Source organism: Hyla sarda, chromosome 1, assembly GCF_029499605.1.
Source record: "Hyla sarda isolate aHylSar1 chromosome 1, aHylSar1.hap1, whole genome shotgun sequence".
In the NCBI taxonomy this organism is placed as follows: domain Eukaryota; kingdom Metazoa; phylum Chordata; class Amphibia; order Anura; family Hylidae; genus Hyla; species Hyla sarda.
Genome location: NC_079189.1, coordinates 49,367,453 through 49,381,486, shown reverse-complemented (window position 1 = coordinate 49,381,486; position 14,034 = coordinate 49,367,453). Strand labels below are relative to the sequence as shown.

The 14,034-nt window shown below is 42.9% G+C and overlaps 1 protein-coding gene across 7 annotated transcripts in view; it reads right to left on the bottom strand.

The window, feature by feature from the left end:
- Positions 1-14,034, bottom strand: part of ADD1 (adducin 1) — a 95,719-nt gene that overhangs the window by 30,792 nt on the left and 50,893 nt on the right. For 4 of the 7 annotated variants that reach the window (XM_056554995.1, XM_056554994.1, XM_056554993.1 and 1 more), the window contains exons 9-10: positions 10,632-10,802; positions 8,078-8,422 (exon numbers count right to left, since the gene is read on the bottom strand). In XM_056554995.1, coding sequence (XP_056410970.1) covers positions 8,078-8,422; positions 10,632-10,802 — 516 coding nt within the window. The remainder of the gene's footprint in view (positions 1-8,077; positions 8,423-10,631; positions 10,803-14,034) is intronic. The other 3 variants (XM_056554999.1, XM_056554998.1, XM_056554996.1) reach the window with 1 other exon arrangement.

The following is a 14,034-nucleotide window of genomic DNA, read 5'->3' as shown; positions in this document are numbered from 1 at the left end:
AACCAATGATTATGCTGCTGCAAATGTAAACTTGCATAGCCAGAGATCTATGAAAACAGGAAACAGAAAGAAGTTTTATTTACATTAGGCAGCTCTCCGCTGTGTGAGCGCTCACATTTTGACCTCTGAGCACTGGGTGGGGACTTCAAAACCTGAATTTGGACAGATTTCCATTTTACTGGTAGGTTAACCCCTTAACTCCTAAACTACTTTTGAACATTCACTGCTGCTATCTGCAGGGCTGAAGTGTCCTTGAAATGCAAAAGTATGTAACTGCAGGTTATTTGAACCTACAAGGACCCTTTATAATCTACAGAGCTCTTTGGAAACTTGTTTTTGTGGGATCAAATAGAATATCAGCCCAGGTTTTTTTTTTAGAGTGCTCTCCACTTAGGTTCCCTTTCAGATATCAGCTGCATACATGGATTGTCCTAACAGTAAATGATCAATATCCCTGCAGAGAATTGAAGCATTACATGGTGTCTATTGAAATCAACAGGTTGTATGTGAAATGCAATTATCTTCCAGTGTAAGACACTGGCCAAAAGATGAGGATTGTGAGCAATCCCCGCCAATAGCTCAGAATTTACCTTATATTGAGGAGGGGATTTTAAAATTGGACAAGCCCTTTAAAGGGTTGGTCGGTGGGAGAACTACACTTATTCCTTATCCACGGGATAGGGGATAAGTGGGGGAGAGAGAACCTGCTCAGCCAATCACTGGCTGAGACTGGGGTCCAGTCTCAGACCGTGAAGCAGTGGGCAGTCACTACCGCATGCCTCCGCGAGTGGGGGTCACTCTGCTCTGAGGATGGGTGAGTTGCCAGGTCCCATTCCAGAGACTGTGGGTACCCAGCGGTCAGACCCCCCTTCGAGCAGGCACTTATTCTGTGGATAGAGGATAGGTGTAGTTCTCCAGACTACCCCTTTAACACTACAAAAAAATTGCAATATGGATCTATGTTACTGGGCTGTAAAGGTGAAGTTGCCCAAAATATTCCCTATCAATACTCTGTAGCTATAGGCTAAAGCCTCACCTCAGACTTCCTGCTTTGCTGCTCTTTAAGTGTCAGGTCAATTCAATACCTTATAAAAGCTTGGTATTACACTTAAAACTTATTAGAAATTTAGTGTCCGCCATGCTTTAGCAGTTTTCCTGTTAGCCTATTTTTCTTTCAAAATGAAAAAATGATATCAGTTGGGGTCCAATTTCGGGCACTCTACTGATCAGCTGATTGACGGGGCATGGGCGTTTGCGGAATCTGTGTGGCCTTTTAAGTCCCTACCATTAAGTTCAATACATGCAATTGTGGCTGTTCCTGGTATTGCAGAGTGACCCACTCACATCAATGGAATGGGCTGCAATTCTAGTTACAGCCCCTAACAAATGTACAGAACTGTTCGTTCAATCAGCTGATAGAACTGAGGGGCGCCAGACATCTGATCCCCAAAGATCTGTTAATGGTCTGATATTGATGGTCTATCCTAAAGCTAGGCTACCAATATAAGTGCCAGAAAACCCATTTTAATGGTTGTCCTAGCTTTGGTCAGGAACTCTAAAAAGGGACATTCCAGCAATTGTAACAGGTCTGCTTTAGAAAATATTAGTATTCCCGAAAAAGTAAATTCCTGAAAAGTTTTTTTTTTTTTTTTTAAACACTATTGAGCAGCTACTTTATGTATTCATACATTTACAAAATGATTAAGACAAATGGGTGTTAAGCCTTTCCCTACACAGTCTTAAATGTCATACTGTGCGGTAACACATTTTCAGGAGGAATGATAGAGGAATATTTCAAGGAAGAAGGATTCTCCAGAATTGTTATTTCACAGGGAATTTACTAAAAAATACATGTCAGGCTACTTTCACACAGCCGTTGTAAAACCACGTATAGCGGGAGAAAAATTAGTGCATGCACCATCTTTTACTACCGCTATACTCCTCTAAAACAACTTACCCCATTACGTTGTGACCTGACCAGATAACTCCCGTTAAAAGGCAAAAAAAAAAATACAACGGCAGTGTGAAAGTAGCCTTTGGAGAGTGGAGCTTCTCCATCATAACTAATGGTGTCCTGTGATGACAGAAGGCCTAAGCAAGTATGACAGGCAACAAGACACCTGTGTGGTTGGGTTCACACTGTAATAACCTCACGTATTAATTGATACAGCTTATGTCCTCTTTTTTCCCAAAAGGGATACAGATGTATACTGCTGCATATGGCAGAGGCCCAGTTTATTTGCTTAAATGTTGTCAACTAGTGATTACATTTAGGCCATTTACCACATGTACACTTTTATTTAGTGGTACTCAAAAGTGCAGCAGACCACATTACTAAGACCTAATTATATCGTGATCCCTTTCTTTTTAAGCTGCAGACATATACCTACGATGCTTTGGGATAATGCAGTGTGAACCCAGCCTTAAAGGGGTACTCCGCTGCTCAGCGTTTGGAACAAACTGTTCCGAACGCTGGAGCTGAGAGCGTGTGCCATCATAGTCACGCCCCCTCAGTGCAAGGGTATGGGAGGGGGCATGAGCAGCAGAGTACCCCTTTAAGAGTACAGCTCTCTTTAGCATTTAACCTCTTGGGGCGCAGGACGTACCTGTACATCCTGCGGCCGCTCCCCGATATAATGCGGGGTCACGCGGTGAACCCGCGTCATATCTGGGTGGCTAATAGTGCACGTCACAGATCGCGGTGACACGCGCTATTAACCCTTTAGACGCAGTGAAACCGCAGTGTCCCGATCAGCTAGGACGCAGCAGGAAGGTCCCTTACCTGCCTCTGGTGCAATCAATGTACTGCATGTTATAGCCCCCTATGGGGGCTATAACATTGCAAAAAAAAAGTGTAAAAAAAAAAAAAAGTTAATAAATGTGATTTATTCCCTTCCCTAATAAAAATTCAAATCACCCCCCTTTTCTGGTGTGTGGCTTTAGCCAGTAAGGAGGTTCCCTATGACTATAGCCAATTCAATAGCTCACTATACACTAGAAGGTCAGGCAGCTAGGCTAGTCCCCTTTTACAATAAAACACTGAAGAAATAGAATTCATATCTTCAATATATGGGTAAAATACAAAACAGAATATATTAGAAGATTGAATTTACAAAATTTGTGAAATCCTGCATGAATGCTTTTGGCTGTTTGTGCCATCTCTTGAAAGAGACCCCCATTACAATGTATGACAGGTAAGAATATAAAAGTATCTGGCTGGTATTAAATGTACAGTCTACAACTGAAGAATCATATATTTACACACTACCAACATATCATTGATTCAGTTCCCCAACAAAAACATTAAAGCAATGTGGGAAGCAGAAAATAAAGACTGCAGAACACAATACAAGTCACTCACCAGATTAATTCCTTTTGCACAGACAGTCATGAGAGATATCTGTACCCAGTATCTCATAGGATCACTTGGTGCAAAAGGGGAATTTTTTACTATGATTGTGTTTAGCGAGTGGGCATTACCAAAGTTTGCTTAGAAAACAAAGAAGCTACAAAACAGCAAAGGGGGGAGGGGAGGTACTATATTTTTCAAAGGAAAACAGCCAAATCAGAGCAACCAAAAAACAACTGAAGCTCGATTTACCATTGCTTTACAGCATAAAACTTAAATAAGAGCAGATGAAAAATGAGATCGTTCAGAAGGAGGAGTCCAAAAGAAAAAGCAGCAATAGTCCATGGAAAAGGCGCATTTAGTAGAGCGAGGGGAAGGGTTACATAAGAGGGAAATGTGTACAGCTGACGTACTATTCTCTCATACAATAGCAGACACTAAGAGGCCTGTGCCAGTCTAACAGTGGAATAACAGGATTCTCAGAAGCAGCTCAGTCTATTCATAGAGGACTATATACAGAGCTTAAAATGACTACAAAAGCAAATGCTCTACTTCATTTATAATTTTTGCAACAATGCACAGCCTCGGAAACTATTGGCTACAGCTTTTAAAAACTTATGTACTGATCTGATCGAGAACCTGTCTGCCTACTCCTGACATCTATTTTAGGAAATACTATCTTAAAGGAGTAGTCCAGTGGTGAAAAACTTACCCCCTATCCTAAGGATAGGGGATAAGTTTGAGATCACAGGGGGGTCCGACAGCTGGGGCCCCCTGCGATCTCTCTGTACGGGGGCCAGGCTCTCCGGCCAGATAGCGGGTGTCGACCTCCGCACGAAGCGGCAGCCGACACGCCCCCTCAATACATCTCTATGGCAGAGCCAGAGATTGCCGAAGGCAGCGCTTCGGCTCTGCCATAGAGTTGTATTGAGGGGGGAGTGTCGGCCGCCGCTTCGTGCGGAGGTTGACATGCCCCCTTCCCGCGGGCTGTTGGGGCTCCGTACAGGAGATCGCAGGGGGCCCCAGCGGTCGGACCCCCCGCGATCTCAAACTTATCCCCTATCCTTAGGATAGGGGATACGTTTTTCACCACTGGGTCACCACTGGACTACTCCTTTAAGACAGAGGGTCCCTTAAATGGAGAAAAAAAAAAACGTGGAAGGACTGCACCATGCACTAGAAGAAATATCAAATATACCAGTAATGCACTCGATTTCCACCTAAAACTGTAGGTCTCGAGTACCCATGGTGCAATAGAAAAAAAAAATATTTTGATCTTGGTAGACTATAAATGCCCTGGGGTTCCTTAAATCTAAGACTTTAGGGGACCTATAAAGTTTAGCTACAAAGCTAGCAGTAACCAGAAATAACTTTGTACAACTCTATAACCATGTACTAGAGAAAACAAAAAAAGATACACCAGGGAACAGGCGGGGAGGAATAATAAAGTTGCAAAATTTCAATTACCAAAATAAAGAAAATTATGAATAATGGAGTCAGGTCATACTCACTTTCATATCTTCATAAACCATTACAGCACCTTAATATTTTCTTATAAAATGGTAAACACATAAATGAACTGATAAAGAAATGGCACATTCTGATCACTAGATCCGGTTGAACACACAGGCTCCCCAGATGTTTATATGAAAACCAGACTGGAAGTTGTCCATTCAAGGATTTATTATGAAAAAACAAACTTCTAATTATGTCTTTTGGAGTTTTTGCTTTGCGAGGGGGAAAAAAAAAGGGAAACATTCCCAAGTGATTAGCTCAAAGGTCTAATTCAAAGATTAAAAAAAAGGTATCTCCTGTGCTAGATAAAGATAAAGGATATCTAGCTGATTGATACTGCAGTAAAACACCAGTGACTTAAATGACGATGAACTGCAATACTAGGTGCAGCCCATGGTTAGATCGTGTGGTTTCCTAAACAAAAAAGAAATCAGATTTTTTTTTTGTTATCTAATCCTGGACATCACTTTCAGAGCAGGGACACACAGGATGCATGTGCCGACCGCAGTCACAGAGGGACTGTAATGCGAGCTCCTGGCTGCTGACGGGAAGCTCTGTGTGTCTGCTCGTAGCGGTGGATTTCTACAGCGGGAAGTTGTCCACACTGTCTTCTCAAGCCTGCTGACAAAATGTATCAACTCAGTAGATGTTAAATTTACAGTAAACAACAAGACAATAAAAGGTCATAGTGTTTGCATGTCTTCTACAAAAAAACAGCAATGACCTAAATGTAGTTTGCACATACTGTACTGTGTTTGTACGGCTTTCCTATGACTTTCATCTGCTTTCAAACAGCCCAAATGCAGGTGTATTTTAGCATTTGTGCAACAACAGGACCTCCAGTGGTTCGAGTGAACTGAACTTAGATCACCATTGGATACTAGTGAGCTTTCTGATCATTTGAATCGCAAGTGACTCCAGAGTTGCACATGTTATACAGATGCTAATATACATCAGCAATACAGCCTTATAGCAGTAGAATTAAATATACAGTCATGCTCTTTTTTCCCCCCTCAATTAGTGGCCTAACTACAGGATACTAGGATGAAAAAGTAGTAGCTAGGAAAATAAAAATGCAAATATCTACATTGTAAGTAAAAAAAATGTGCATGGATACTACTGCCACAGGATATGCACAAACACTATTGATTTTGATGAGCATACTCACTCTTCTAGACTGGGTATCTCTGTTGATTATGACCTATCCGCCATCACTTGAATGGACATCCCCTTTAATTACAGTACTGAAAATGCGACTCATGGACAAGTTTTGACACAGTTCGCTTTTTAAAGACAGGACAAAAGACAGAAAGCTGAGCAAGACTGAAAACATAGCCACATGACATACAAAAGAGCAATAGTCTCATTTGTTCTCAAAATCTTCAGTTTAAAAAGAACACGAAAAAGATGACAAAGAAGCCATTAGATGTACTCTGTGATAGAGTGCGTCTAAACAATGACAAATGTCAGGTAGGTAGTTTGTGTACACAGCTTATGTCTTGGTTAGAAGGCATTTCTTATGTCTAACAAGAGCAGAAACACTAGTTTATTTAAACTCTTCAATGTTTTGCTAAGGTAGAAAAGCTAAAATACATATACTTATAATAAACCTATGAAGCTAGTCACAAAACAAGACAAAAATAGTTAAAATTATAGTCTAAACTAAAAAGGATCTCAATACAAAGTTCTTATTCTACTGAACCCACTGTTATGGCACTATAAAAAGGGAAGACAACTTCACCTGTTTTACAGTGCTGCAGCCAAGCAGTTGCACTATGGTGTAACATGAATGTATGAGACTGATAATAGGGGTAAAGGCCCAATAGAGAAAAAAGAAGCACATGTTTTTACATGAGATTAGATGTTGCCAGAGAAATCTGACAGCAGCTCTCTAGTCCACCAATTAAAAAAAAAAAATCCTGCACACTTTATTGAGCCAAAATTGCATGGGTATGGGGGAGTCCTGACCAACACCTGTCAGACAAATAGGCATTCTGCCAACAGCTTAGTAAATAAGTAAAGGTGTGGCGATTAAAGGTGGAAGGTTTCATACTACTACTACCACCATTTCCTCCTATCACATGTACAAACATTAAGCGAATAAATCAGTGACTGGCCGTGTTCTGTCAACAGTGGTCTTAGAACACTGCCAATTACTGGTGGGTGGGCAGGCCAGAGAAAAGTAGAACATAGCATCCCTGTCACCAGGCTTATACATACCTTTTTACTCATTTCTTTGGTGCTTATTTGTGGTAATAGTAAGAGGTTATTTAAAATCCTGACACTAATGTAGAGTTAAAAAAAAAAAACAATCCAAACTTTCTTGTACATAACCAATGCAACGAAAGAACAGACATGCTACCAAGTATAAGAATGCCGCTAATAATGTAAAAATTAAATATTGATCAATAAAATAAATAAAAAAAAATAAAAAATAAAAAGGCCAGCCAATAAGTATCCTGAGCTGTATTCCCTGCTTGGCAAGTAGACAGACAAATTGCTAGGTATACAATTGGGTTGCAATGCAGTTATCCCTAGAAACCAGCCAATCTTTGCTTAGTCAGGTTTTCAGCTCTCACTTAATATTTGGTCTTTTAATGCTATATAAATAAGTTGAGGGAAGACAAATATAGGTACTCATTACCTATGCTCTATGAATAAAAGGCCAACAACATGTTTAAGAGCCGGAGCTGCACTTTAGTTATGCCGCACCCAACTTCTACTGTCAGTTGTCATTTACGGCCATCTACTGACATGCAACGTTTCATGCAAAAGGAGGCTGGCGTGAGGGACTTGAAAGCTTTGGGAAAAGGCAAACAGCAGAAAGGGAGAAGAAAATGTGAGGAAGATAATTGACCATCGTAACATAGGATAGCAAAGTAAACTGCTTAAGATATTATCTGATTATTGAAGTCATAGGAAAGTGTTATTGTAGCTATATGTTTGCAAGACTTATTTTGTTAGTACTAATTAATTGTATTGAAAAAGGATATAAGGAGAGAAAAGAGTGATCTATAGTCTTAAGCAGTTTCAAGCAGACTACAATAAAGATTACTACAGACTAATACACTATGAGAAATTACAGGAACTACAAAGAGGTTAAAGAAATGCCCAATATAAGAAGATATCCCTCTATAGTATTCCCAAAGCTTCCAAGTGCCAGTCACCTCAGGTTGCTCTATATCAACTATGAACAGTAAGGTAGGCACAGACCAAGCAGTTGGTTATACAGCTTGGCACGCAGACACCGGACGAGAGAGACTGCAGCAAGGGTTTCACGTGATCGTGTGTAATGTTCGTCCACACCTTAGTCTTCGACTTGGGGCTGCCTCCGTTCTGCCCTTCATCTGAGGCTTCATCTGTTCTACCAGAGTTCAGCCACTTTGTCTTCTCGCGTTGCTGTTTCTGAAAACTGTGTCTGAGAGGAGAACATGTGCCTGAGTCACCATCACTGCCAAAGGAATAGCCAGTGACGCTGGCTGGGATCTCAACATCACTGTACTTTTTGGCCTTGTCTCGCAGGGCAGGACATCTATAGGGGTAGCCTGTTCTGTAACCCTATGGAAAAAGAAAACAAACAACTAAAAAGGACGTTAAAAAAATAAAATAAAAAATAAATAAAAATTATAATATATATATTTTGCATACATTAAAGCGCAACTGTCATGAAATTTTGGTGCAATAACCTGCACACAGCCTTTGTACTGTGTGCAGGTGGTGGGTATAGCAATATTTTTACCTGATATTTGCAGGCTTTCATGACTGCAAAAAAGGCTTTTATTCAAAGCCACCGACGGTCAGGTCCGGTCAGGAAACCGCATACGGGTCAAAACTGAGCCGACCGGAGTTACCGCTTGACTCCGGTCGGGTCATTAAAATAAATGGAGTCACGGGCTAATCCGGCCGGGGTACGGGAGCTCCCGGTTTGCCCCCACAGGATTCGGCACCCGTATGTACAAAAAGTGGTGCGAATGCACCCTAAAACAAACATCCATCATGTCAGATATACTTGTTAAACTCGTGACACATTGCTGGGTAACAAGCATAGCAGACATACCTTTGGAAATTGTGTGGCTTTATTTTCATTAACAAAACAAAAAAAGGGAAGAGGTTGCATAATCAGGATAACTACACAGGGTTACCATGAGCAGGCGAGCCCTGTGTGTTAATGTGTTAATCACCAGAAGGAGCCGGCGTGGTTTTAGGGGAAGGAGGCGTCACAGCCCTGGGGCATATGGAGCATGTGGAATCAGGGACACTCAAATAAGATATATATATTTATCTTCATGGAAATTAAGTCAATGAATCTCGAAAGAAAGGTATGCCTGCTATAGCTAGTAAACGCCTACTGTACCTGGTGCACTTAAATGGGCACTGTCATGAAGTAAAAAAATTGATATGTTGTAGTACTTAAGTACTACAACATATCTCTAATATACTTTAATTAAACAAAGTGATTTTAAACAAGTTTAAAAATCACTTAAATTCGGCCACTAGGGGTCGCCCTCCTAGTGGTCGAATGCATTCGGCAGTGACGTCACTAATTTCGACTAATTTAAGCCTGGCAATGAGTCGAAATTCAGGCACTGCGGTGCTCGCTCCCGCCTGTCAAACAGGCGAGAGCGAGCATGCTGATAGCTGGGGCTGCGCGCATTGGCCAGCTCCACTGGCCCTGCCCGCCCCCGTTACCCTGTCCGGAGGCAGATTGCACTCATTGCTGCGCTGATCCTCCGGATGGGCAAGTCTGATCTGAGGTCTTATAATACTTTGGGGGAGCGTAATGTCTTTTTCGGGCGGTCGGAGGGGTCTGGGGGTGATGGAGTTTGGGGGGAGCGGAATGTCTTTTTCGCGCGGGCGGAGGGAGAAGGGTGGGGGGTGTTGCGCGGCGGGGGCCTGGGGGAGCAGGATGTGTGGCAGCTGCGGCTGAGACTGTTTTCACCACAGGGTGCCTACAGTTGTTTCCCCACTACAACTCCCAGCATGCCCTGACAGCCAATAGATGTCAGGGCAGGCTGGGAGTTGTAGTGGTGAAACAGCTGGAGGCACCCTGTATAGTTGAACTAAGGGCGGAAGTCGCACCCCCCCAGCAGGCATCAGTGACGTCACGCCTGCTGAGGAAGTCTGCCTGGTAGTGAGCACACTACCAGACAGAAAAAAAAAAGCATTTTTAATATAGTTAAAAAAAAAAAAAAATGTAAAGGCAGGGAGGTGGTTAGGGATAGATGGGCAATAGGCAGGGACAGAAAGAAAAAACAAAAGGAATGGTGGGAGCTACTCTAAGGGATTCAAAGTAATGTAAATGTCACTGGAAAACTCAAATATACATTGTAATGAAGCTAGATGTATAAAGTACTATAGAAGTGGTCTTCAACCTGCGGACCTCCAGATGTTGCAAAACTTCAACTAGTTTTGCAACATCTGGAGGTCCGCAGGTTGAAGACCACTGTACTACAGCTTTAAACTACACTGCTAGAAAAACATTTTTGTTAAAGTGCATTTTCAACGCAGTTAGAATGAAAGTGATGAAATGCATTTGAAACTATTTAGTTTTACACAGTGTTTAGAGGATATTTTTTTCAATGTGGCATAAAAAAAATAAAAGAAAGAAAAGAAAAATAAGCTTATACAAAAAACAAACATGTATGAGGTACAGTGTCTATTTTTCAATTAGCATTTTGTTATGTCACAAAAAAGAGCCCTGTGAGGAAAAAGACCTAAAGAATCTTAGGAAAAATACCCACAACGGAATTTGTAACATTTTGCTTACTAGATTATCCAGCATTCGCATGAGGGCTTCAAATTCTTGCTCCCCAACAAGCCACTTTGGATGTGTAACTGCATCGCCCGAAGGTGACTCAGGTGAACGAGACTTTTTGTATTTTCCGGGATCTAGTAGTACCAAGTTATCTGGTCCCCCTGCACTTGCTAGGGTGCGTACCTAATTCAATAAAATATTCCGTTACAATGTAATATACACACAGAAAAATATAAACTGCAATGGTTGCTACATCTTCACTTTAAGCAGACCTATTTTTTTCTAGAAAATGAAGTATTTCTCACAGAAAAGGATTGCAGTAACATTTTTTTTGCTAAACACAGGCTTATTCCCTTTGCGTGTATTGGAACTAAACCAAAAAAAGGAAGGAAAAAAGGAGATTTTTTAACACTTACCGTAAAATCTCTCTCTCGAAGGATCCATTGGGGGACACAGACCGTGGGTGTATCTTGCTGTCTCTAGGTGTGACACTATGGTAATAAAAAAAAAGTCAGCTCCTCCCAGCACGATATACCCGCCTTCAGGCCCTGAGCTAGTCTGTTTAAGTTCCAGAGCAATAGGAGGAGACCAATAGGGCAAAGAAAAGACCCCAAACTGTCCGAGAACCAGAAGAAAAAAACACAACTGAACACACCCTTGGACAGAGAACCAAAAGGAAAAACCCAAAAAGGGCGGGAGCTGTGTCCCCCCAAGGGATCCTTCGAGAAAGAGATTTTACGGTAAGTGTTAAAAAATCTCCTTTTCTCTATCGGCTTCATTGGGGGACACAGACCGTGGGAAGTACCAAAGCCGTCCCTTGGGTGGGCAGATAAGTAATCAGGCAGACGGCCGATTCAATGCCGCCTGCAACACTTTACGACCCAGACTAGCATCAGCCGATGCGAAAGTATGAACTCGGAAAAACATTGAGAGTGTGCAAAGACGACCGAGGCTCTATTCTGGAGAGCCCAGGAAGCGTAACAGAACGTGTGGAAGGAGCCACAACCCTGAAAGGAGGAATCTTCCCCTTCCAGCGAAGGCTTCCGAAATGGCGAACCGAATCCACGGAAAAAAGGTGGCCTTGGAAGCAGGTAGACCCTTGCGACGACCTTCTCCAGCTTGAGTAGTAAGCGCTCCTTAAAATGAGAAGGAACCGTAAAAAAAGGGATGAGAGGACAAATGTCCTCATTGAGATGAAAGGCAGAGACTACCTTAGGTAAAAGGGAAGGAGCTGGTCGGAAGACGACCTTGTCCTGATGGCTCACCAGAAACAAAGAACGGCAGGAAAGAGCTGCCAATCCTGACACCCTCCGGATGGAGGTGATAGCCACAAGAAACGCCACTTTCCAAGAAAAGGAGGCGGAGAGACCGCGGCACTCCTTGCAGGAAGGTCCGGACATGAGGATTAGAAGCCAAGTGCGGCTGGAAAAGAACAGTCAGGGCCAAAACCTGACCTTTAACCCCTTAAGGACTCAGGGTTTTTCAGTTTTTGCACTTTCGTTTTTTCCTCCTTACCTTTTAAAAATCATAACCCTTTCAATTTTCCACCTAAAAATCCATATTATGGCTTATTTTTTGCGTCGCCAATTCTACTTTGCAGTGAAATTAGTCATTTTACCCAAAAATGCACGGCGAAACGGAAAAAAAAATAATTGTGCGACAAAATCAAAGAAAAAAAACCATTTTGTAACTTTTGGGGGCTTCCGTTTCTTCGCAGTGCATATTTCAGTAAAAATGACACCTTATTCTGTAGGTCCATACGGTTAAAATGATACCCTACTTATATAGGTTGGATTTTGTCGTACTTCTGGAAAAAATCATTACTACATGCAGGAAAATTTATACGTTTAAAAATGTCATCTTCTGACCCCTATAACTTTTTTATATTTCCACGTACAGGGCGGTATGAGGACAAATTTTTTGCGCCGTGATCTGAAGTTTTTAATCGGTATGATTTTTTCTTCATCGGACTTTTTGAATACTTTTTATTCATTTTTTAATGGTATAAAAAGTGACCAAAAATGCGCTTTTTTTTTTACTTTGGAATTTTTTTGCGCGTACGCCATTGACCGTGCGGTTTAATTAAGGATATATTTTTATAGTTCGGACATTTACGCACGCGGCGATACCACATATGTTTATTTTTATTTTTGTTTACACTGTTTTATTTTTTTTATGGGAAAAGGGGGGTGATTCAAACTTATTAGGGAAGGGGTTAAATGACTTTTTTTTTTTTTACAATTTTTTTTGCAGTGTTATAGGTCCCATAGGGACCTATAACACTGCACACACTGATCTTTTACACAGATCACAGGTGTGGATCTCAGGCACGGAGCAGTCATTCGCCGATCGGACACCGAGGAGGCAGGTAAGGGCCCTCCCGGTGTCCTGCAAGCTGTTCGGGACGCCGCGATTTCACCGCGGCAGTCCCGAACAGCCCGACTGAGCAGCCGGGTCACTTTCACAGCTTCTAAAGGGTTAATACCGCACATCGCCGTGATCGGCGATGTGTGGTATTGGCCGCGGGTCCCGGCCGTTGGTGAGCGCCGGGACCGACGCGATATGATGCGGGATCGTGGCGCGATCCCGCTTCATATAGCGGGAGCCGACGCAGGACGTAAATATACGTCCTGTGTCGTTAAGGGGTTAAGGGAACTGAGGGATAGCCCCAGTTCCAACCCAGACTGCAAAACGAAGAGAAGACCTGAGCTGCACACCAACGAAAATAAGACCGCCAAGTACCGTGGTAAATTCTTGCTGAGGAGGGCTTACGAGCCCTGAGCTGGTGAGAAGACTTGCAAAGAGAACCCGCGGGCCCTCACAACCGCGGTCTAAACTCACACGCAGTCAAATGCAGAGACTGTAAATTGAGGTGGCAAAGAGGACCCTGAGCGAGTAGATCCGGGAAGAGCGGAAGGCACAGAAGAGAGTCGTCCAGGAGCTGGACTACGTCGGCGTACTAAAACCTTCAAGGCCAATCTGGAGCTACCAGAAAGGCGGAGACGTCCTCTGCCTTGAGCTTTCCCAGCACTCTGGACAGGAGCGGAAGAGGGGGAAAAAGATAAGGTAGGGCGAACCCCCCCCAAGGAATAACTAGGGCGTCCACTGCCAAGGCCTGAGGGTCCCGGGACTTGGACACAAACGGAAGAATTTTCCGAATGTGCCGGTACGCGAAGAGGTCCACGTCCGGAATGCCCCAGAGGCCGCAGCGCTGCGTGAAGACCTCTGGATGAAGAGACCACTTGCCGGGGGCAGGTGAGGACCGACTGAGGAAGACCGCTTCCCCGTTGAGCACTCCCGGAATGTGAAAAGCCAAAATGGCCGGAACCTTGTTCTCGGCCCAGGAGAGAATCTTGGTCACCTCGGCCATGGCTGCCGAGCTGCGAGTGCCGCCCTGTCGATTTATGTACGCCAC